The 24,158-nt window shown below is 53.1% G+C and overlaps 9 protein-coding genes across 9 annotated transcripts; 5 read left to right on the top strand and 4 right to left on the bottom strand.

Moving 5' to 3' along the window:
* Nucleotides 1–68: 68 nt before the first annotated feature.
* Nucleotides 69–1,353, bottom strand: NCS54_00023700 (Carboxypeptidase; the record flags this gene model as incomplete). Its single annotated transcript, XM_053145892.1, has 2 exons — nt 69–1,105; nt 1,158–1,353. The coding sequence occupies 2 exons, from the start codon at nt 1,351–1,353 to the stop codon at nt 69–71; spliced, it is 1,233 nt and encodes a 410-aa protein (XP_053001867.1).
* A 116-nt stretch (nt 1,354–1,469) lies between these two features.
* On the top strand, nt 1,470–2,567 carry NCS54_00023600 (Hypothetical protein; the record flags this gene model as incomplete). Its single annotated transcript, XM_053145891.1, has 4 exons — nt 1,470–1,722; nt 1,784–1,841; nt 1,905–2,033; nt 2,093–2,567. The coding sequence occupies 4 exons, from the start codon at nt 1,470–1,472 to the stop codon at nt 2,565–2,567; spliced, it is 915 nt and encodes a 304-aa protein (XP_053001866.1).
* A 469-nt stretch (nt 2,568–3,036) lies between these two features.
* On the top strand, nt 3,037–3,888 carry NCS54_00023500 (Metallophos domain-containing protein; the record flags this gene model as incomplete). The annotated part of the gene is made up of 1 exon (XM_053145890.1): nt 3,037–3,888. One exon carries the CDS (start codon nt 3,037–3,039, stop codon nt 3,886–3,888), a length of 852 nt encoding a protein of 283 aa, XP_053001865.1.
* A 1,332-nt stretch (nt 3,889–5,220) lies between these two features.
* NCS54_00023400 (Hypothetical protein) lies at nt 5,221–6,472 on the top strand (the record flags this gene model as incomplete). The annotated part of the gene is made up of 4 exons (XM_053145889.1): nt 5,221–5,390; nt 5,561–5,980; nt 6,034–6,379; nt 6,434–6,472. The coding sequence occupies 4 exons, from the start codon at nt 5,221–5,223 to the stop codon at nt 6,470–6,472; spliced, it is 975 nt and encodes a 324-aa protein (XP_053001864.1).
* Nucleotides 6,473–9,777: 3,305 nt separating this feature from the next.
* NCS54_00023300 (Hypothetical protein) lies at nt 9,778–11,573 on the bottom strand (the record flags this gene model as incomplete). The annotated part of the gene is made up of 2 exons (XM_053145888.1): nt 9,778–11,434; nt 11,485–11,573. 2 exons carry the CDS (start codon nt 11,571–11,573, stop codon nt 9,778–9,780), a joined length of 1,746 nt encoding a protein of 581 aa, XP_053001863.1.
* Nucleotides 11,574–12,004: 431 nt separating this feature from the next.
* On the bottom strand, nt 12,005–14,094 carry NCS54_00023200 (Hypothetical protein; the record flags this gene model as incomplete). Its single annotated transcript, XM_053145887.1, has 6 exons — nt 12,005–12,159; nt 12,213–12,614; nt 12,662–13,039; nt 13,085–13,337; nt 13,391–13,876; nt 13,930–14,094. 6 exons carry the CDS (start codon nt 14,092–14,094, stop codon nt 12,005–12,007), a joined length of 1,839 nt encoding a protein of 612 aa, XP_053001862.1.
* A 2,259-nt stretch (nt 14,095–16,353) lies between these two features.
* On the top strand, nt 16,354–17,896 carry NCS54_00023100 (Hypothetical protein; the record flags this gene model as incomplete). The annotated part of the gene is made up of 3 exons (XM_053145886.1): nt 16,354–16,988; nt 17,036–17,115; nt 17,181–17,896. 3 exons carry the CDS (start codon nt 16,354–16,356, stop codon nt 17,894–17,896), a joined length of 1,431 nt encoding a protein of 476 aa, XP_053001861.1.
* Nucleotides 17,897–17,965: 69 nt separating this feature from the next.
* NCS54_00023000 (Hypothetical protein) lies at nt 17,966–20,706 on the top strand (the record flags this gene model as incomplete). Its single annotated transcript, XM_053145885.1, has 2 exons — nt 17,966–18,865; nt 18,931–20,706. The coding sequence occupies 2 exons, from the start codon at nt 17,966–17,968 to the stop codon at nt 20,704–20,706; spliced, it is 2,676 nt and encodes an 891-aa protein (XP_053001860.1).
* A 509-nt stretch (nt 20,707–21,215) lies between these two features.
* NCS54_00022900 (Phosphate transporter) lies at nt 21,216–23,055 on the bottom strand (the record flags this gene model as incomplete). The annotated part of the gene is made up of 3 exons (XM_053145884.1): nt 21,216–21,409; nt 21,464–22,535; nt 22,591–23,055. 3 exons carry the CDS (start codon nt 23,053–23,055, stop codon nt 21,216–21,218), a joined length of 1,731 nt encoding a protein of 576 aa, XP_053001859.1.
* Between the last annotated feature and the right edge of the window lie 1,103 nt (nt 23,056–24,158).

Here is a 24,158-nt window from a genome sequence, read left to right as displayed (position 1 = left end):
ATCCCACGTCTGACAATGTTATAAGATGAGGCCACGGGCACTATTGTTTTAATAATTGCATGTATATTCTACCCGCACGCTATAACGCTGAGCCTTCGGGTTCCCACAGAGGTGCACAGGATATCCGTCACGCCATTGTAGTACAGAACGTCAATATCTCGACCGGAGCCGCGAGCCCTCTCCTCAGAGGCGTATTGTAGAATTCTCTCGAGAGCGGTGACCGTCGATTCCCCAATGTCGCCGGATTGGATAAATTTCTCGCTGACAGTGCCATTGGCCACCCCAACAGGCCGAACCTTGTTGGTCTGTGATTCGATCTCAAGCAGCTCCCAGGTCTCTGGCGTATTCATCCAGGCTGTAACTGCCCGGGAAGTCTCTATACACTTCTCGGGTGGATCACAGTATTTACGGCGGTCCCAAGAGTGCTGAGGGCGAAGCTTCTCGAGTTCGAACTCGCCCCCACAGAACTCGGCCGACCGATAACAGATGGCACTGCCCGGTAGAGCTTCACAGGCTCGGAGGAGGTCAAGGCATTCTGGTAGAGTGGTGGAGAAGCGAGCGCATTCGGGAGAATTGAAGTAATTCCGAAAGCCCTTGAATGGAAAGCAGCCCAGTTCGTAGCCTGAAGGATAGACGTCTTTCGGAGAAGTATATCCGTTACCGACCACGATGCCCTTGAGCGGAATAGAATCCCCTGGTCGAGGCTGGAACTTGTTGAATTCAATCAAGGCTGCCGCTGTCATGGGCACATAACGTCCACCGTATGACTCTCCGGCGATGAACAGAGGCACGTCTCTCATGTCTTGGTATCCTTCGTAGAAAACACGCATGAAATCGACCAGCTCGATAGCTGCAGCTTCTGCACGGCTCACACCGCTGCTGTCATCGGAATACGAGAAGCCGACATTGACGGGCTGATCGACGTATATGACATTGAAGAGCTCTGTCCAGGGGTGCTCATGGCGAACGGCCTCAGCTGGGGTTCCTTCAAGGCGGCAAGGGCCATGTTCGAGAAAGTTCCCAAAGAATCCAGAGTTTCCGGGGCCTCCTTGTAGCCAGAGTACGAGAGGTTTGCTCAGGTGTTGAGTTCGAGCCTGATGAAACCCTTCACATAGGTTACCGACAGTGCATATAGGGCCTGCCAGAGCGGGACTTACAGTAGAACAGGTGATGGGAACCCAGGTCAGCCCAACCAACGGTGTTGTTAGACCCCGAGTCACACAATTGGCCAGTAAGATCCTTGGCGCGAATAGCGTAGTTGGGCGACAAGGTAGAGGGGATTGTCACGTATTCACCTCGCACGCCAAAGGGACTGAGAATCAGGACATGGCGCCAGGGGTTCTTATCGATCATGACTGGGTCCTGGGATGCTCTTACTAGGTCTGTAGGGTAGGAGGCATGCCCTCAAATACAGTTATACAACCCTTTCAAACCAACCACACCAGTGGTCACACAATTTCTCAATCAGAATGTGGTCCCTTTGTAAGATCGCATTTTCCGTCCAAGTCGCCCTTGGCACTGTCTCAGCTGCATTAATACCTGCTACCAGATCCAATCAGGACGCAGTTTGGCCCCAGCGTCAGGCGAGTGTCAAGGACCAGCTTCTCCTCTCGCCGCCAACCCAGTTCACCAAAGTTCAGCAGAACGACAGCCTTTGTGATGCCCGCAGTCGGCAGTGGACGGGCAAAGTTCTAGTGACTAACGGAAATAGCCTCTTCTACTGTACGTTTGATTGGATGCCCTGCTTTGATTTTCGGTCGACGCTGAAGCTCATGAAATTCAGGGTACTTTGAAAGCCAGATATATCCGGAACGAGCCCCGACGATTCTCTATCTGACAGGGTAAGAGGTGTTTGGCATTCCAGAGAACAACAAGTGTAGAGACATGACTGACGATCCTTCAAGAGGCCCTGCTGAAGCCTTAGCCCAGCCCATGCTCACTGGTGTAGGCCCCTGCCTCATCAACAAGCACGGCAACGACACAACATTCAACCCCTTCTCCTGGACTCGGAACTACAATGTAATTTTTGTTGAGTAAGTTCAAAGTGCATCTGGAAGGTTAAATCTGGATTTTTAACTAACGATTTGAAAAGTGAAGTTGCGGGTAGCGGCTTTTCCAAGACCCCTGAAGGTGTGGATTTTCAGCCGACAACTGCTCACGAGGTCGCTTCAGACGTCAAAGTCTTCCTCCGCAAGTTTTCTACAGAGGTATTTCCTGAACTCGGCAATCGTGAGTTTCACGTCATCGGAGAATCCTGGGGCGGCTTCCTGGCTCCTGTCGTGACAGCCTTTCTTCTCGACGACAATCTTGGAGGCCCTCACGTGCCCGTGGACGTGAAAAGCACCGTGATGATCAGCCCTTTCATCGATATGGGCTTCTCGGCACCTTCGTACTATGATACTCTATGTGCAGGAGAAGAGGTGTATCTAAATACCACGGAATGTGCGAGTATAGGTGCAGCCGTGCCGCAATGCGAGACTGAGGTACTTCAGTGCCGCCTTGCCGAGACGAAGGGGAGCTGTGACAAGGCAATAGAGGCTTGTGGTCCTATTATGGCCGCTCCTTAAAGCCGTTGGCCACTGCTGGGAGGATTCTGGATACCCGTTAGTGCATTGTCAGTTGGTTGCGACCATCATGGCTTCCGAGCTGAGGAGCGGACGGAAAGTTTTCTTAGTGTCACCCGTGGGGGATGAATCTTTAGAGAAGGAATTCTTTTTTACCGGAGGTTTGGAAAAGGGGTTGCACACAGTCGTAGGGAGGAATTGCAATGGACGCCTGTTTAGCGAATGCATGAAGGCTAGATACTAGGTTTTTAAAAAACTATTTTTAAAAAATAAGATTAATATAATATTATATAAAAACTTATAATAATTTATAAAATAACTAAGTAATAGCTAATTTTTTTTTAAGCCCTCTTGTTAACCGTAGCACGCGATGTCAAGGCGCGAAAGGACCCGCAGTTAGTACCCATTGTCAAGGTCTTTTTCTAAACCGGCAAGATCTGTTACCGCCTCGTCGACTCGCCTTCGTGTCAGGATGGCCTCGTTCCCGAGAGGCAACTCGGCAGAGCAGTCACAGCCCTGGATACAGGCCCTCTCTGACCTGCACCTCGAGTTCGGGCAGCAGTATTCCTCGTACAGCTTCCCCGCGACAGCGCCTTATCTGCTCCTAGGGGGAGACGTAGGGCGGTTGATCGACTACGATGGATACTTAGGTTTCATGGAGAACCAGGCTTCCCGGTTTGAGAGAGTGTTTTTGGTGCTGGGCAACCATGAATTTTACGGCCTGGACTATGAAGCTGGGGTTGACATGGCTAGACATCTCGTGTCTGAGGCTTCTCTGGCTGGCAGGGTTGTTCTGCTACATAGGACCAGATGGGATGATCCCAAGTCTGAGATTACGATGCTTGGTTGCACGCTGTGGTCTGCGATTCCACAACAGGCGTATGATGTTGTGCAATCCAAGGTCAAGGACTTTAAAAACATCAAGCAGTGGAGCGTCGAGAAACACAACACTCTTCACGCAGAAGAGCACCTCTGGCTCCGTGAGCAAGTCGCACAGGCAAGCACAAGACAGATACTGGTGGTGACGCACCACGCGCCGCGGGTCGAGGGCACGTCGAGGCCGCAGCACGTCGGGAACCCGTGGACATGCGCGTTTGCGACCGACTTGATGGATCAAACGTGGGACGGTGTTAGGATCTGGGTTTTTGGGCATACGCATTACTCGACCGAGGTTGTGCTTGGGAGCGGGATAAGATTGTTGGCGAACCAGAGGGGGTATGTGATGCCGGAGAGTGAGGGATCAAGAGGGAACAGTGGTGATGGACATGTTTTTGACGATGGTTTGGTTATTTCCACGTCTTGGGAGGTTGAGAGGAGCAAGTGAAATCATGGATAGACGTGGTGGCTCCAGAGTTGAGGTTTGACATGGGATATCGCGGGATAAAGTCGAGTGCATGATAATGACGACAACTGAGCAACGGCCTCTGTTTGGCCAATGGCTCACAGCCCAGATCTAGCAGCTGTTGGCCGATATGATCTGAGATGAGCCAGGGTCCAAAGTGTGGGTTGCATTTGTCAGGGCCACGAGGCGTCCCGAGCTTGGCTGTCGGCAAAAGAAACGAGGCCGACAGCGTAGAGAATGGGTTGAGAGTAAGCAAGGCAGTTATATGCGGTAATTGGATTAAGCTGAGGGTAGATCATCAGTATCAGCTTCTTCTACTCAAGCATTGAGCCAATTGACCGCTGTCTTGAAGTTAGGTGCGTGATAAAACATCAAGGCTCGCTAGCTCAGTCGTAGAGCCCGAGAGGCCGGGGGGAAGGGGTTTGCTTATCAGGCACCAACCATTGGCCGAGCCGGCAATCAGAAACAAGAGAGACAAAAACAAGCACGCAAAGAAGAGAAGAAAAGACGGGCTTGGCCGTCGCCACCGTTAAAAAGAGAAAGATTCTCTTCCAGCCAATACCGCCACGTTGACGAGCGACGGTTGGTGAGTGGTGGGGCATGCCGAGGAAATCCCGGACAGTGTGAACCTGAGTGAAATGCAAGATCTGGCATTTGTTGGTGAGTGAGATGCGAGATTTGACCAGTTGCAAGGAATGGAAAGTTGCTGATAGTGGGACAGGCTGTTTCTCCTGTATCAGGATGATGTCAGGTTATAGATTGACAAGCCTCGAGATGACTTATGACCATAGACGCTCTCGTTCAAAGAGTAAACCTCTATCTATCGCAAAGATATCTCCCCGAGATACGTACGTCACTCTGCTTGCTTCTTTGGCGGCTAACAAGGTACATCCATCGCTACCCCGGGCTTCCCAGACATCGGAGGAGCACCCGTAGTCAGTGGATATCCGCCACTGTAATCCGTACAGTAGACGCCCTGTAATCTGTGAGGTCAAGCTTGTAACAGACCTGTTTTAAGCCCGGCTTTTACGTACTGTCCCCCGTCTTCTCTCCCCTTGGCCCGGTCCGTGCGGCGGTCGGCGCCGATTATCCGAGTCTTTCCGACCAAGCAGCGGGCGGCGGGCAGGAGGCATTATTTTTCCCCGGGGGGGGGACGGCCAAAACAAAAAAAAGATCTCAAGGCTCAAGTTTTTTCCCTCCTCCTTCTCACCTCAAGCTTCCTACTTCCCTCACCAGACCCCGTCCTAACAGCTCGGGCTCTTCCATCTCCTCTCAGTCCTTTGTTCGTCTGAATCCCATACAACATCTTCCGCAATGGCTTCCGGCGCTGCTTCCACCGGCTCGACCAAGGTCGACGCCGTCGTCCAGACCATCAAGGCTGAGGAGCCCAAGAAGCTCACCGGCTTCGCCCTCTACTCGCGATTCGCCCTCGCCGGTGCTGCCTGCTGCTCCATCACCCACGGTGGCCTCACTCCCGTCGATGTGTACGTTTTCACCGCGACCCTCGCTGCCAATTGCGCCTTTTGCTGCTCTGCTGCGAGCGGTTATCCCGGGGTCCTCAATTGGCCCGAGGCTGCCGTTCCGCCGTGTCGCAATTCCGAGCCTCAATGGAAGCGAGGTTCTACTGAACATCTAAGCTAACACTCCCTCACAGCGTCAAGACTCGTATCCAGCTCGACCCCGTCACCTACAACCGCGGTCTGGTCGGTGGCTTCCGCCAGGTCGTCCAGAACGAGGGTGCTGGCGCTCTCCTCACCGGTGCCGGCCCCACCTTTGCCGGTTACTTCCTCCAGGGCGCCCTGAAGTTCGGAGGTTACGAGTTCTTCAAGCAGCAGTGGATCGACCAGCTCGGCTACGAGACTGCCTCCAGGAACCGCACTGCCGTCTACCTCGCCTCTTCCGCCACCGCCGAGTTCTTCGCCGATATTGCTCTCTGCCCCCTTGAGGCCACCCGTATCCGTCTCGTCTCTGAGCCTACCTACGCCAGCGGTCTCATCTCTGGTTTCGGCAAGATGCTCAAGAACGAGGGTATCGGTGCTTTCTACGCTGGTTTCGGTCCTATCCTCTTCAAGCAGTAAGTACCTCAGTTATCATGGGCCTTTCTTGGCAATATACTGACAACACCAGGATCCCCTACACCATGGCCAAGTTTGTCGTCTACGAGAAGGTTGCCGAGGCTGTCTACCGCCAGTTCCCCAAGAAGGACATGTCCGACGGCATGCAGACCGTTGTCAATCTGGGCTCTGGTCTGACCGCCGGTTTCGCCGCCGCCATTGTCTCTCAGCCCGCCGACACCATGCTCTCCAAGATCAACAAGACCAAGGGTCTCCCCGGTGAGGGCACTACCTCTCGTCTCATCAAGATCGGCAAGGAGCTCGGTCTCCGTGGCTCTTACACCGGTATCGGTGCTCGTCTCTTCATGGTCGGTACTCTCACCGCCGGTCAATTCGCTATCTACGGTGACCTGAAGAAGGTATGTAAAGCCCAGTCCTCAGAAGTTTGATATATCAACTAACGAATCAACTAGGCCCTCGGTGCCGTCGGTGGTGTCGAGATCGCTGCTTAAACGATCCGCGATGTCGAAATGAAAAGGGGAAGCGAGGGAAAGTGTACGAGCTGTCTGGGAACCGTGGCCTGAGCAGTGCCCAAGAGCTGGGCCTGCTTTGAAACGCTCGCTGCTGTTTCTTTTACATGGATACCTTATTCAATGGAAGTAAGGGGGCTGCACAAGGCTTGCGGTCAGCAGGCTCCTCGTCCAAGGAGGGACGGTCAGGGGAAGGGAAACAAAAAGTGAATCCTTTGGAAAAAAGGGGGGTTACTCGTTTTTCGTCTCATGTGTGCTTATGATACCTCGAGCATAGAGTGGGTAGACGGGTGGTACCCTGCCGAAGGGTTGTATAATAGTCCTTTTTTTACGCTTCAATCATAGACTGGGAGTTTTTGGACTCTTCATCTGACGACTCTGTCTCGAGATCTTTGCACTGTGAAGCTGATGATGAACTTGATATGTCATAACTAGAACGTTTGAACGGCTATGGAACGTTGCTTAACCATCCTCCCTCTTATCTTCTATGTATATCTAGAGTAGGAGATGAGTATCTTGTAGAGGTAGGTAGCTGGTTTACATACAGTATGGTAAACCTGCTCAAGTGTTTCTAGATACAATAGACGTCTTTAGTCGAACATTACCCGACGCCGCTGAGCCAGGGACTCAATCTTAAGTGCTCTGTGTAAGTATCATTCTGCCTATTCGCAATCTAGCGTCCGCTCTTTGTGTCCTTTTAGTCCACCCGAGTGTCTAGGTCCGGTTTGAACTTTTCCTCGATAGACACGAAAGAGGAAAAGAAAAAATACGACCAGGTCGTCGTCTATGCTCTAGTGTCGCCATCTGTCACCGGGAGATTCTGCCAATAGTTCGTCAACGAACTCCCCTTGTGCGATAGATTGCTCTCCATGGCTTTCTCCCGCGGCCTGGGAAACGGCCCGTACAATCGGCAATCGTCGTTTCGGGCATCTTGAGCGTCTTTTGCGCTCTCGCCACCAAGATGTTGAAGATGACATTTCGAACAAAGCTTCGAGGGCCGCTCTTTCTTCTCGTCTAGCCCCTCGTTTCCCTCAGTTTGGAATGCCTTCTCGCCGCATCCGTCGAGGGCGGCGCTGGATCTATATATCTACCCCTCGTTTGAAGAAGAACGATATGTGAGTTGGCGATGTTGTTCCATTCAGCTTCCAAAGGGTCAATTGGAACGGGCGAGGCCTTGGAAGGGGACGTGTGTACGCTCGCTTGGAAGATTCTGTCTGGATTGATCTGGGGGGCTTGCCCATGTATGTGCAGGAACAGGGGTGTTTCACCCCGTTGTTGGTATATATCAATGATCCAAGTATAATGGACTGAGATGAGAGATATTGCTCTCTGAAGGTGCCAGCTCGTAGCCTGGAGCAGTAAAAGTTGGCCGCCATGCCGAGACATACTCCCAGAATTGCACGGGTAGGGAGTCTCTGCAACTCTTGCATATATGCATTGCCCGGTGTAGAAATAAAAAAGTCATCGTATTCCTAACCATTGGAATTGCTGGTCCTCGAGCCCACATAGGAGCCATGCGGACCGAGAGGAAAAGGCGAAAAGTGAGAGCAGTCGCCTCGTCGAGTGTTATACCCCCAGGAGAAACGACTTGAAGCAGCCGTACTCCGTGCTTTGTGAAAAGTCATCAAGTGATGATCCATGTATAGTGGATCGAGATGACAGTTGTCGCTCTTCCAAGGTGCCAGCTCGTGGCCGGGAGCGGTGAAAGCGACTTGACTGTCTGAGGCACTCCCGCAGAGCGACTCCTAAGCGTACCCACCGAGTCACAAAGGAAAAGATTAAGCGCTTGTGTATATATGTGTTTCTGTCCAAGAGGGATGAAGTCCTGTGCTCTTGGTCATTGGGAGCACTGGTCTTTGAGACCACATAGGGGCTATACGGGCCGAGGTTGGTGATGGAGGAGCCGTCAGTGGGAGGCATCAGCCTGGTCGAGTGCTGGCTCCTGGGTGGATTGACTTGACTCTGCGGTGTTCTATGCCATTTGAAAACATCATCTCGATATATAGTCCCCAAGTGATGATCCATGTATAGTGGACTGAAATGAGACTCTGTTGCCCCCTGGCTGGGAGCAAAGCTTGCCGCCAGGACTGTAGTCTGGTATCCAATGGGGATAATAGATGACAAATATCTCATCGATACCTCCAGGACCGGGCCTGGTCCGGAGTACCTCTAGGCAGGCTGTCGTAAATATGTATCTGTTGCCTGCCCAGCAGCGAAAAATCCTCGGCCGGAGCCTCCTCTGCCAGTGCCGGTAGCGCTTCGGCGCAGAAGGCCGGCCTGAAAACCGCAGAGTAGACGCAGAAAGGCACTTCGTCGAGGGTCATGACTGTGAACGAGTTCCCGGACGTTGTCTCGGCTTGCCATATGTATATAAAAGTTCGATGTATCTACCCCCCAAGGAATAGAAGGACGGTTGTGCCAGTCTGCTGTTTTGTCCTACATTCTTCGGACTGGTTGGAAGGGTGGACGGGGGGATCCATTCAGAAGAAGATGATATTTCACTCCATCCATCAGCCAGTCTAGTCCAAACATCTGTTCGGACTCAGGCAGCTCTTCCTGGAGGGCGTGTCGCCAACCCACTCTTGGCGGGAATGGAGGGCCGTTCAAGAAGACGTGCGTCGTCTTGGTTCTATATACCAGCAGGCAGCCTGGTTGATGTCAGTCACCTTTTTTTGAAGCCAGGCCAATCATCAGCAGAACGAGTTATGCTTACCTCAGGCGTTGTTTTCCACAACCTCGGACGGTTATCAACGAAGTATCCATGCCTTATCATCAAGAGAGAAGGTCTGTCCGCCATCTTCGTAGGGCTTTGCTGAGACTTTTTATATATGCCTTGTATGTAGAAACCAGACTGGAAAAGATTTTGAATGCGAGGAACCTGCTAGAGAGACCCCTGGTATCTTGAAGAGAAACAACCGGGTACTCTCCTGCTCTACTCTTCTCGTCGTCGCTATATACTACCCTCTTCTCGTACAAAGGCCTCGGGTCGAATCACCTCAGTCATCCCGAACTGACACCACGAATTCGTTGAGGTCCTCCAAGTCAACCACCACTCTAGACCGGCTGGGGGGAGGGGACTATTTATAATGATCCAAGATATGTTTGCATACAGCCTTGCATGGAATCTAGTAAGTACAAACGTGATCGGATTGTCCACGAAAGAGAGGCAAATGCACACATTAAATATATTGATCGCAAAGGCTGACAAGTTTGAAGACATGTTTATCATGTTTCTATTCCTAATAAGCTACCTCGCAATCCTGCTTGTGCAAAACTCCTTTTCCCAATCAAGACGCCTCCATCTTTCTCCGCTTAAACTTGCCCCTGGCCTCAATCTTGCCCTCCACCGGCACCGCCCTCCACGCCGTAAGCAGGAACCCGTCCGCTCCACCTCGTCCCATCATGAACGGGTGCGTGCGTCCGGGGAGGACCTGCCACCTCCGCGCCCTGCTGCTCTGGACAGTTACACCCAGGAGCAGCGTCGGGTTCAGGGGAAACTCGGGTGTGCCCTCCCAGCGCTCGAGCTCAGAGGCTGTCTTGCCTTCAATCTCGGGTGGTGGCGTTGATACCCATGCCGCACGGCGGGCCACGCTGAAGCAGTCGGCAAGCTGCGTTAGGGGCTCTACTGTGGGGGAGTAAATGGCGATGGGAGCGCCGCCTGCCAGTAGGGGCACAGCGTTACGGACGATCGAGATAGGATCCATGGTGCTCGCGACTGCGAGGCCAGAGAAGCCGCCAGCACGTGTTGCGTCCACTACGTGGCGGATACGCGCCCACCTCCGTCGCTTGCGGTGGTAGTTACCTCGGCGATTCGTCTTCCATGAGGACATCTCCTCGGGTGTAGCCTCAGGTGGCCGGTTGTTGTAGGCGTCGTCGTCTTCAGGGGCTAGGAGCTGTAACCATGAGATGGGCATGAGGTTGGTAGCAAGGGGGTGGTAAGGGTAGGTCGGGTTGGGGTTGGTGGCGTCGTAGTTGAAGTACCGGAGGAGAGAGAGGTTGGGCTGGGTCTGGCCGTGAATGAGGGTGAGAGTATTTGTGTTGACGTAGGGGACATCAAAGTCGCTTCGTCGAGGGTGGCGTTTCTTATGCACCTTGGGCGACGACGGAGCTTCTGTAGCTTCTGATGTTGCTTGAGGCTGGTCTGGCTGCGCTTCCGTCGCATCAGTGCTAGCTTCTGCGGTATCTGGAGCTGAAGGGTCGCTGGTATGTATCGGCAGCTCTTCCGTCTTCTCCTCCTCGGGCTTTTGGTGAAGTATGCCCATCCTCTCAGCCATTGAAGCAACCAGCAAACCACCTGTGTCATCCACGACTAACCATCTCCCACCCTGGTTCCCGGTGGCATCTTCAGAAGACACGCCGCCAAAGTGAACATCGGCCCAGCATCCCACCAGTGCCATCATCTCCGGCCTCATTTCAAAGATCTTTGACGGATCGCGGTCCTCGAGCAGCCACTGCGCAAGCATGGGGACGTCCAGGGGAAGGACAGTGAACCGCCGGATGTACTTTTTCGTCTTGAGGAGCTTGTACTTGGCGAGCGAGTACGCCGTCTTCTGGTCGATGGCAGTATGCGAGAGGAGCAGCTTCGCGATCAGCTCCTTGCCCGCCGAAGCGCCCTTGCGCTTGAGCTCCTCAATCTCTTCGGCCGTGAGTGTCTGCCGCGCCGAGTCGTCAATGATCTCTCGATTCGACCGCACCAAGACCTTTCCGCTCTCGTCGACGAGCGTCAGCTCCTCCCCGTCGGCGGGGGCGATCACGTCCTCGCCCTCTGTCGCCTCCGCGCTGGTGTCGGCCATATGGTCGGCGTTGAGCTCCCTAGCGGGGACGACGCGCAGGCGCGCAAAGTTTTCGCCTTCTCGCTTATCCTGGACCTCGTACGTGAGGTGGAACGGCCGACCGATGACGAGATTCGAGGGGAATGAGCCATACTTGCCCAGCGAAATGGTTCTGTCGCAAAAGAGTTAGCGATCGCAGCGCAAGAGTGAGAGTTTGCTTACGTGTTGGGCACAACTTCCAAGATGCGAAAAGTCTCATTGGGAAGCCTCAAGGCGACCCATTGATTGGGCTGGACCGTCTCATCAGACATTTTGCACTTTGCGAGGGCGAGAGGAATGGTTTGGCATCTCCAGCCTTTGGAAAAAACTAAGGCTTGAGGTTCACCGAGCTCACCGAGGTGAGCCCCGCCACGGCCCCCACTCGCCGATCCTCACCGAGACCAGGTACGTTGACCCACTCACATCGAGGTGCCGCGAACACTCTGCATACTAATATGCCCCAGGAACTGATGATACATGGTCGTACATTGAGATACACTATACATATAACTACACAAGGATGCCGTTTCTTCGATACCTCCAGGTTGTCATACCTTATCCATGCCAATCTAGCATCATCTTTCAACTAGTAATTCCATTGCCTTAGAGGTTAGCCTGTCGCTCGATCAAGGCCGACCCAATCTGATTCCATCCTAGGTTCGCTTGAATCTAGCACACTTGTGAAGATAGCAAGATGAATTGTTCAAGCCGACCCCTCCCCCGAAGTCCCGGTGGAAGGCTTCTTGTTGGTCCGGCGTCCGAAACTGGAAACGAGGTTGCATAGGCCAAACCAAGCGTACAGCATCATGCTCAAGGATCCAAAGATGAAAATGGGCACGAGAGTGTAAGTAGTCAAATCTGGCACTGGTTAGCCTGGGGCTTGCGCGGACATCGTTTGAGCAGCTACTTACAGACGTAGCCTCCGGAGCGCTTGACTACGTTGAAGAGTTCGTTGCGCATGATCTCTTCAGCGCCTCGTTCCCACTTCCATGGACCTACCAGACGGAACTTCGTGTTGAAGTTGGACCCCATGGCCCAAGCGAAGAAGATCTTCCAGCCCTTCTTGAAAACGTGGGTAGCGGTGGGTGCAGCGCCCATGTCGAGAGCAAGCTGGTAGGCGTAGCTCTCGTGGTCAACAGCCCGCTTCGTCTCGTAGAAGCTGTAACCGTCGCGAGGGTGAATTTGGTAATCCAGGTCGTAGGTAGGGAGAGCATTAGGACTAATCTGACGGGGAACCTCCTTAGGGAACTGGTCTTGAAGCAGTCGGAGAACCCAGAATTGGGCTTGGAGTTCCGCCAAGGGGGGAATCGCACCTGCATACTGTTAGTCGAGCCTTGAGCTGTGAAACTTTGCTACTCACCAATCGCCGGTCGAACAAAACCGATGAACCCCAGTGTCACATCTCCGTCCTTGTAGATGTCTCGGACATTGGTTTGAGCGACGCAGGGGTAATCGCTGCTCAGAAATGGGAACTCTTGAGTGTACCCCGTGGCGAATACCATTACGTCTGGCTTGAGCTGATGATCCGGAAGAATTGAGTCCGTCGGGAGCTTCTTGTCGAATACCATGAGACCATCCTTGTTGATGCACTTAGGCCAGGTCACAACATCAATCTTCTTCCCATCATTCTCGCGGATTGGCACGTTGATGATCCGGGAACGCAAGCGGTTGAACCAAGAATCAGATCGCTTTCCGACGTTCATGTATGGGAGTGCCTTATCAGATTTGCAAAGAAGAACTAACATTGTCAGCACATCGCCATGAGCGGTTTAAGTCGGCTTACTGGAGTCTATATACTTTCGAGAAGCACTCATCTGACCGACCCACTGGTCAGGGCCCTCTTCGGTCCCCGAGATGAGCCAGTGCATTCTCTTGATCCACCGGTCATAGTAGGTCCAGAGAACTTGGCTCTTCTGCAGCTTCGGGTGGACATAGGCCGTATCGAAGAGGCTGGCCACGGATGTGTCAACCGGTTTGTTCGGACGACTACTAGGATTCTTCTTTGAGCGACTCATGACTTGGGGAATAGGGATGATCTACATCGCTTGTTAAGACTGTTTCTAGGAGAGTATAAAAGGTAAGAAGGTACCTTGGGGGCACAGAAGAATCCGTCCCTGTGACAAAGAGTAACTGATTTGGCCTTGGACGTAACGGCAAGGTAAGCCAGGTCCATGCCAGTTTCCCCAGCACCCATGATATAGACATGAGTACCCTCGCCGAACTGAGCTCGGGTCTTGAGCTGAGAGGAGTGGATGACGGAGGGCACCCGTTCAACTCCCTTGATCTCAGGGATCACAGGGTTGACGTTGATTCCCGTGCACACGGCAACGGCATCACACGTCCACTGGGTCAACTTGCCCGTGTCCTTGCAACGCAGGCTTACGATGTGACCAACTCCGTTTGGTCCGCGGCGGACTCGATCGACCTGGGTATGCAGCTCGATCATGGGCCAAAGCTCAAAGGCAGTGGCATATGCTTTGAGATATTTGACATAGGCTGCGGGAGTGATGAAATCAGGCGCATCTTCGGGAAGGCGGAAGTCCGAAAACGCTGTCAAATACTTGGAGGATACCAGCTAAAGCGGCCATTGTTAGAGAGAAGCGACTTTGCAGCACCAAGGGGACTAACCTCGGCATCTTCGTATACGCGATAGGAAAATGTGCCTCCGATGTCTTTCTCCCCTTCAAAGAGACGGACTTCGACGGGCGAAATGGGAAAGTAGTCGTGGGCTTGAGAGAGGAACCTGAGGGTCGCTAGACCAGCAGGGCCGCCTCCGATGACTGCGATCTTCATGTCGCTTTCTGCAGCAGTGGCAAGTGCTAATATAGAACGAGTCAAAGAGCGTGTGAATGAAGGCACGAAATCTGATACGATATAGCCTGCAAAAGCTTTGTTTGTACGTGCGAAAGCGAGGTTGAAGTGGAAGTTCGAAGTGACTTGCGAAGATTGTTTTGGAATGGCGAGGGTGAATCACGAACGGAGTCATCAAGGTAGGCAAACTACGATCAGTGCTGGCAGCTGCCGACAGCTGTCAGACGCGTTTTGACTCTGGATGTCTAGATTTTGACCAAAAGCTGTATACACTGACGGCCGAGCTCGCCTCGGCCGTTGCCAGCTGGCGATGCGGTGTTCTTCCTCACGGTCATGGAAGGGGGAGCTCAATCATTATTAAATATCCAAAGGTGAGGGCAAGTAAGAGCCCCTGTTTCCGGAGCATAAAAGTGAAGTTGTTATTTGTTCAACAATAGCGTGGTGTTTCCTTCACCTAGTAGTTTGCGGAGAGTTTGCTAATTGTTTGCTCAGTCTATGAAACAAGCCGAGGACACAAAGAAGGTACCCCGGCCCTTCACAACCCCGCCAGGCCTCCAATACAAAGACCGAGATTTCACATGTAACCCCATTTGATTGCTTTCGTTTTTCATGATGCAATTTTCTCCATCTTGTTTACCTAAACTGTACCAACCGGATTGCTCAGGTGTCTGCGGACGGGCTCGGGGCTGGGCCGTCTGGAGAGGAGTCTGGATCTGGAGATGAGGCCGGAGATGAACATGGAGCTGAGACCGCTGACTCTGGCTCCTGAGACTGAGGGCTGAGAGGTCAACAGACCTAACAATGCCCAAGGCATCTGGCCTACCTAGGCTGGTGGATGTGAGCGTATATGCCCATGCCCCTGCCCCTTACCTAAGGCATCTCTGGTGCGCCAACCCCACATTCACTTCCTCCAACAGAACAGCACCTCCTCCTTCTCACTTCTATCAACATCACCCCCGATCGCGAGCTTCAACAACTTGCATTACATTTGGCTATCTAACCTTTGGACATTTGCCTTCTCTTTCGCCCACATGCAAAATCACAGGAACAGCCTCCACAAGATGCAAGCCTTGATTCGTCGTCGCGCCGCGTACTCCCAGTCGGCCATCTCGATACTGACCCCGTTTCCTCTGACCTGAGCTTCGCGAGCATCAATTGGGTTCTACCTAGCATAACCGAATAGAGGTGGCTTCGCTCCTTGCTATGCTTCTCATCGTCACTTCGTGGTCTCTTGCGCGTTGATTGTTCAATATATTGCAAATTCATCACGATGCATTTGGCGGACGAGTGTCCTCGGGCAGGCCGAGCCAACCATTTCAGCCTCCTTTATTGCCATCGGATCATCTAAACCTCGCCACGATGTCGTGCAGAATCATTCATATGCTCAAGATCGAAAACTTGCTCGTCGAGACCAGCCAACAAGCGTTACCTTCACCTGGAGTCGCTGCCCCTGATCTTCAGCCACCACTGCTTCACATGCCTTCGGGCTTGTCCCGATTACCTGGGAGACCCTTGTGGGATCAATCCTCGTCAAAACTCAATTCAACTACGAGAAGCTTGTTCGTCGCTACCCAAGCAGAACCCCTCACGGCTTAGGTCACAATGCGAGTAAACGTCAACCAATATGCACCCCAGCTAAAGTAACGATTTTGCTCTGCTCTCTTGGAAGCCCCCATGTGAAGACTGCATGAAACCATCTGTCCTGATTGTTTACATGCAGTATGTGGACTTCACAGGCAGCATGGAATCAATTGAGTATCGACGACCTCACACTCCTCTGTCTTGTCCCCTTCCTTCGCTAGAGGCCATATTTTCTCGTATTTCATTTCCTCACAGATGCAAGACTAGCTTATGGCAGTCTCTATTCTTCTACTTTACGTGCCTACTCGTGTCAACTAGTCATTGTCGCACGCCACCATTTTGTTTCCTGCATCTCAACATTCCCCCCTTTCTCGATAGTAGAGTTCATGTCTACTCATCATCTAAGGAGCTCGTTGAGCCACTGCATAGTATCTCTCCACAACTCCTCATCGGCCGAGCCCGCAAGCTCACCATCGCCGCCATGGCGCAAATCCTCACGGCAAGCACCCTCCTACACAAGGCCGTCCCGATTTCATACTCACGATTGACCTTGTGATTTTGGACCTCTTGGGTTTAAAAAGGCCAAGGTGTTCTCTAGGAATCAATCATCCAAAACAGATCAAGTTCGCTATTCATTCGTTCCTCTCTCTTCTTCTCAGGATGAAGATGAGAACGTCCCTCTTTTGTGCGCTTCAGGGCCTCGGGGTCGTAGCCCACGAATCCCTTGCCTACTTCAAAGCCGATCACTCCAAGGGAGGCCACCGGTATCTCGACGGATGTGGAAAGGCTGGCAAGGGTAATTGGGTTCCCGACCCAGCGACCTTTGTCTTACCGCAGAACAATTTCAAACCCAGTGACCACTGGGGTCTCTGTGCTGATGGACACGACTGCGCCCCTCACGAGGCGACAGGCAAGGTCTACTTCGACTTCCAAGACGATGGATTAGTCTTCAACTTTGAGGGCATCGATCACTACAAGTACGAAGACGTCAGCATCTACGTCGAGCGAGCCCGCCCCCCGCATGCTCACTCGACCAAGTACAACAAGAACAGCGACCACTGCAAGGCCAAGAACAACTACAAGGAGGTCAAGTGCCATATCCCGTACTTCTCTCTGACCGATGGCGGTTCCTACGACAAGATGTGCCCCCTCAAGGGTGAGGGTGGCTGGCGATTCTACATCAAGATCAAGGCTACGATTGTTCACGGCGATAAGCGATTTGAGCTTTACAACCGCGAGTCCACCAACGGCGAGAAGTACTTTTCTCTCAGCTACACCTGTGCCAAGTGCAGACAGTAAGTCTACTCGCTTTCTGTTGTCATTTACTGCTAACGTCGACAAGCCACAAGCACGATCCTAAGATCGAGCTAATCAACGCTGCCAGCCGCCGCGATGAGGGCTCCGAGCATAAGCACCATGGCGGTCACCACGATGGGTACACAGACAGTTCAACTTTTACAAGCAGTGGATGCTAACCATCTTTTCAGGCATCATGGCCACCACCACGGCCACCATCACAAGGAGCACCATGATCACAATGAGCACCATCACCACAAGGAGCACCACGATCATAAGGAGCACCACGGCCACAAGCATGGACATTATCACAAGGAGCACCATGACCACAAGGAGCATCACGACCATAAGCACGGCCACGATCACAAGGAGCACCACCTCCACAAGGAGCACCATGGACACAAGCACCATCATGAAGAGCATCACCACCACAAGGAGCATCATGATCACAAGCATGGTCACGGCCACCATCACGGTCACAAGCATAAGGAGATCCACCATGCCGAACATCATCATGAGCACCACCATAAGCACCACCATGATCATGGCCACCGCCATTCTCATGGCCACAAGCACGGTCACGGTCATCACCACGGTCATCATCACGGTCATCACCATGGCCATGTCCACGATCATAAGGAGCACCACGGCCACCATCACGGCCACCACCATGGTCATCATCATGGACATCACCACGGTCATGAGCATCACAATAAGCATCATCACGGCCACCACCATGGCCATGGCCACGAGCATGGACACCACCACGGTCACAAGCATGGACATCATCACGGTCATCATCATGATAACAAGCATGGTCATCACCACGAGGGTTACCACCACGGCCACCACCACCACGGAGGCCTTCACCAGCGTGATGCCGGCTTTTCTCACAACTATGGTCTAAAGAACTTCTTTGATGGTCACCACCACGGCCGCCATCACGGACATCATGATGGACATCACCACGGACATCATGGCCACCACTTTGGCCATCATCACGGTCATCATCACGGTCACCACGGTCACCATTTTGGTCATCACGATGGTCATCATCACGGACACCACTTTGGTCACCACCATGATGGACACCACTCTGGCGATCTCAACCACTTCTTCGATGGGCATCATCATGGCCACCACCACGGCCATCATCATGGTCATCACCACGGTCACGAGCATCACAACAGCCATCTGCACGGCCATCGTCACGGCCACGAGCATCACCACGGTCATCATCACGGCCACCACCATGGCCACCACCACGGTCATCATCACCTGGGTCATCATGACCACCATCACGGCCATCATCATGGTCACTCCCATCATGCCCGCGGCCTGGAGAATGGCCACAAGCACAAGCACCACGGTCATCATAACCACGATGAGCACCATAGGCATCGCCATCACGAGCTCCACGGCCACCGCCACGGTCACGGACACCGTCACGGCCATCTTCACAATGAGCTCCACGGCCACCACCACAACGAGCACCACAGGCACGGCCACGGACATCATCACGGTCATTACCACGATGAGCTCCATAGGCACCGCCATGGACACCACCACGGCCATCATCACGAGGAGCATCACAGGCATCACAACCACCATAACCACCGCCACGGTCATCATCACGGCCACCATCACGAGCATGATCATGACCACCATCACAGGCACCGCCATACTCACTCTGAGTACCATCACCACGGCCACCACCACGGTCATCATCATGGCCACCACCATGGCCATCATCACGGACATCATCACGGACATCATCACGGACATCATCACGGACATCATCACGGACATCATCACGGACATCATCACGGACATCATCACGGCCATCACGGCCACCACTTTGGTCATCATCATCATGGTGATCACTTCTATCACCACGGCCACCACGGTTACAAGCGATCCGATGTCTCGCATAACCACAAGAAGCCCCACTACGATGTCGTGTATAACGAGCGTGTTGAGAACATCAAGGCTACTGCTAGCAAGGTGACCCTGGATAAGCTCTTCGAGGGTGACAGCAAGCATCATCACGGCCACCACGACCACCATAACAAGCATCACGGCCACGTCCACCATGCTCATCACGGTAAACACCACAATCATCACGGCAAGCACTACGAGCACCATGGCAAGCATCACCACCATGACAAGCACTACGGTCACCACCACGACACCACCAAGATCGAGGACCTCGATAATGCTGCCAGCAGGCTGCTGAAGCTTTTCCGGGGAGAGCACAACAAGCACCACCACGGCCACCATGATCACCACAAGCATCACGGCCATCACGCTCACCACAACAAGCATCACGACCATAAGCACCACGGACACCATCTCGAACATGCTCACCTCGCCGATCTTGCTAACCACCATCACGGTCATCACGATCATCATGGAAAGCATCACGAGCACCACGGTCACCACGGTCACCACGATCATCACAAGCACCATAACCACCACGCTCATCACTATGGTAACCACGATCATCATGGTAAGCATCACGAGCATCACGGTTATCATCACGGCCACCACGAGCATGGTCATCACGAGCACGGTCATCACGGTCATCACGGTCATCACTATGGTCATCACAGCAAGCGCAACACTCTTCGCAACGCTGTCAAGGCTAACGCCAACGAGCTCGCCGGTGTCACCAGCGTCAACGACCCCAAGCTTGATAGGTATGTCCAGAGGGCTGAGGAGGCCGTTGGTCAGACAATCAGGAAGGCTGTCGATGAGCTTGACGACCCCAGCGATGCCAAGGTTGACAAGTACGTTGAGAGGGCTGAGGCTGCTGTCGGTAACAGCATCAGGAAGGCCGTCGTGGATATCTTCAGTGACCCCAAGAAGGTCAAGGCTGCTCTGACTGCCGCCTCTGCCCAGGCTGCCGATCCCGTTGTTGTTGACCTTAATGATGTCGCCACTGGAACCGGCCGCCGCAACAAGAAGATCAAGCATGTCAAGATCGACAAGCGTGAGCCTAGCTCCAGCTCTGTCTACAGCGATGCCAAGGTCGAGAAGACTGTTGAGAAGGCTGTCGAGCAGGCCGCTGCCAAGATTGTTGAGAACCTGGATGGAACCCACGGCCACAAGTCGCAATCCCATCACACTCATCATCACCCCAAGCGAAGCGTCAAGTTCTACAACGGCTACCAGCGCGACTGCGAGGGCAAGCTCAAGAAGGCTTACGCTATTGACGGCCGCTATGCTCACCCCCTGAGGAAGCTCTCCTACAACTCGCACCCCAACACTTGCCACAAGCACGATGGCCACTACCTCCGCTACCAGTATGAGGATCTCAAGTCGTCCGTCTCTGGCAAGCTGATTGGCGGTCACGACTACGACAAGCACGACAGCCACCACAAGTACGGCAAGTACTACATCGAGCTCGTCAAGAAGGAGCATCACAACGAGATCATCGTCTCTCTCGATCTCAAGGACAACTACGAGTACACCGCCACCAAGGCCGCTGTCTTTGTCGGCTGCGACGGCGGATACGACTCGTATGACGGTCACAACATCTGCCACCACAAGAGCTATCCTTACCAGGCTATCGAGGAGAAGGGCCTCAACGAGTTCTCGTTTGCCATCAAGGACAAGTACCAGTGCCGTGGCGACTACTACATCGGCATCTATGTCGAGCTTTGCGACAAGAAGGGCGACTGCCACTCTTGCAGCAAGGGCCGATACAACTACTAAGCTTGTGTGAATGAGCTGGAATACGCATAACGTCCATCTTTGGATATTGATGCGCAAAAAAGTAAAAGTCTCGACGGACAGTCTCGGTGCCATTCCTTTGGAAGAGCGTCAATCGTACTGCGGATTCGACGGGGGATTAGGTACATTCCATCTTTTTAGATAGTCAATCCTTAGTAACCTTTCCCTCTAAACTGATCCAGGCCTGTATTGATGTGTAACAGATGTGTGAACAGATGGTTCAACTGACCACTTCTACTAACAATCACTGAAAGCTAGGTAAGCTTCAGACATAACCATCCATCACTAACACTAGCTTAACTAGCAGTCATCAACCAGTCCAGATATTTGCAAAGAATGTCATTATAGTCTATCGGGTATAATATCTATCAAGCAATGTGCCAGCCACCGCTTCGTTGTCCTTCAATTGGGGGGCACCACCACATCCCGGTATGCTCATGTTTGTGCGTAAAGATCAAATCATCAAGGTAAAACAAGGCTTCACTTCTGTCTTAACTCCAGTTGGGAGCGTTGGCAATGAAGGCCATGAGGATACCCGAGATGAGACCAGCGACGGGCACAGTGATGAACCAACCCATGTAGATCCAGCCAACCATTCGCCAGTTGATGGATCGCCAGTCGCCGTTGCAGAGACCGACGCCGACGATGGCACCAGTGATGCACTGAGTGGTAGAGACAGGCAGCTCTATAGAAGTGGTTAGCGGGTGAGGCTAGTAAAGATATCCAGGGGAAGACATACTGAGTCGGGTGGCCAGGATAATGGTGATGACGGAGCCAAGCTCCATGGAGAAACCACGAGAGGGGGACATGAGAGTGACACGGTTACCAAGGTTGCGCATGATGTTGTAGCCATAAGTCCAGAGACCAATGACAATACCAGCGCCACCAAAGGCGAGAATCCAGAGAGGGACCTGAGCCTTCTTTCCGGGAACCTCACCAGACTGCCAAATCTGGTAGATGGAAGCATAAGGACCGACGGCGTTGGCAACATCGTTGGCGCCGTGGACGAAGGAGGAAGAGGCAGCAGTCATGACTTGGAGGAAGGTGTACAGGAACTCGGCGCGGTTGTCGTAGTGAGCAGCGCGGGCGTGGATCTCCTCGACGTCACCAGCGACAACAGACTTTTCGCTTTGAGAGCTGACGATATCCTTATCAACACCGTGCAGGACGGCAAACTTGATAGCCCACCAGATGAAAGCACCACTATGCCAGGGGGCATCGGGCTTGGGGCCGACCATGGACTTGTGAGGGGGGTGAGGGTTGGGAGCGGGGGTCTCTTCCGAAGTGTTGTCGACAGCGGCAACCTTCTTCTCGTGGTTGGCCTCGAGATCCTCGTTGACTTCGGAAGCACGCTGAGCACGGCGGGCCTCGAGTTCCTCGCGAGTGAGATGACCCTCGTAGAAGTTGCGGACGACTCCCTGGAAGTCCTCAGGGGGAGGGGGGACGGGACCACGGCGAAGGAGAAGGGGACCGAGGAAGATGTGGTAGGCCTTGAGCTGCCAATCCTCCTTGATGATGACACGGTACATCCAGGGAACAAGAGTGAGAGCCATGAGGAGACCCCAGCCAGCGCCAGCAGCGACGATGACACCGGGGATCTGAGCATCGGTGAGGTTGACCTTGTAAGAGCCGCCCTTCCAGATGAGAAGCATGACGATGAGGGATGCAGTGAGCCAGAAGTAGAAGGGGACGAGGATGAGACCCTTCATGGCGGGGTTCTTGCGGAGGAGGACGCCATACTTGGTGAAGAGGAAGATCATGGAGGCGAAGATACCGGAGAGCATGGGAGCGATGATCCAGGCGAGGAAGACCTGGAAAAGATGCATTAGCGACCTTGCGGGGTAGAGATGTTGGGGATTTACTAACCTGAACGACACCCTGCTGGATATCTACAGAGCCGTTCTCCTTGTAGCCGATCCAGGTGATACCAGAGCCGCCAAGGGCGCCGACGCCCATTCCCAAGACACCACCAAGGAGAGAGTGAGTGGTGGAAACGGGGAAACCAAAGCGGGTAGCGAAAGTGAGGTAGGTGGCAGAAGCAATAACAGCACAGACCATACCCAGCATGAGCATCTGAGGGCTGTCGTCAAAGGCATCGACGGCGACGACCTTTGTTCGGATGGTGTCTGCGACTCGCCCGCCAACGCCCAGGGCACCGCTGAACTCCATCAAACTGGCACCCAGCATGGCCTGCATGTAGGAGACGGAGCGGGAGGAGACAGACGAGGCCCACGAGTTGGCCACATCGTTGGCACCGATGTTCCAGGCGTCGAGGAAGGCAAAGATTGTGCCCACCGCGAAGAGGTAGTCGTACTGACCAAAGACGGCCATGGCTGCGGTGTTGTAGGAGTTTTGGGGGAGAGAGATCTGAGATGAAGAGGAGGAGATGGGAGTTTGATAGAAGCCACCGGGCGGTTTAAACCGTGCGTGGTATTCTTTGCTTTGCCAAAGGCAGAGGAGGGAAGAGAAGATGAAGAGGGAAGTGGGTGAGTGAGTGACCTGGATAGACAAGATTGAGAGAGAGGAAGAGGAGGAGAATATATACCATATGCGTAAAGTGGGAAGCCAAGGCGAAAAAACCTCGAGAGTATCCTCGGAAGCGAGAGAAGCGTGGGTTCAGAGAGTAGCATCTGCCCACACGCCCCCATCCAAGACGATTCTCGAGACCGGGGGGCGAGGCGACACCTTCGACAGACAGATTCTTAGAACCCTAGCCTCTTGGCATTTCTTCATCGTGGATCCTAAAAACGCCAAGCGTGGGAACGACAAGTTCAGTCGTGAGCAATTCCCCAAAACAGACGCCTCGGTCGAGGAGGCATCTGAGGGGCGTAGAATGATGATCCAACCGATGCTGACCACCCAGCCAAGCCCATCTCTCTTCTTTTTTTTCCGCACCATATCTCTTGGTATTTGGTGGATCTCTTCACCAATTCCATTTTCTAAATATTACACCGAAAAAGTTGATGGAAACGCTCTGGCGTCTTTCCCTCTGTGGACTGTGAACGGGCCTTGGGTGGAATTAAGCTTAGCAGTAGAGCGTGAACATGTGAGCCCACGCATTAACCTTGTTTCCATGCATAATTCCACACAAACAACCTAACCTGAGATCAGTATCAAAGAGTCGCGGACAAATTGAAGGAGAGGAAGAAAACACCGCAAGAGAAGCACGCGGCACAACTCCCAATCCGTCACCGGGAGATTCAGTGATGCAGATGGCGGTCCCAACGACCGGGGTCCGCCTGCGTGTGCTCGAGGAAGCTGGTACGCCACTTTGACATGGGTTTGATGTTGATGGCTGGTTAGCAGCGGGAACGTCAGCTTTGCCTCTCTCCCCTCTTCCGAAAGCCTTGAGAAGTTGGTTTTTTTTTTTTACTTGTGATTCACTGCTCGCAAGACCATGGCTAAGAATTAAACACTGGTGAAAGGGATAAGTC

This window comes from Fusarium falciforme, chromosome 1, assembly GCF_026873545.1.
Source record: "Fusarium falciforme chromosome 1, complete sequence".
Lineage (NCBI taxonomy): Eukaryota > Fungi > Ascomycota > Sordariomycetes > Hypocreales > Nectriaceae > Fusarium > Fusarium falciforme.
This window is presented reverse-complemented; position numbering and strand designations above follow the sequence as displayed.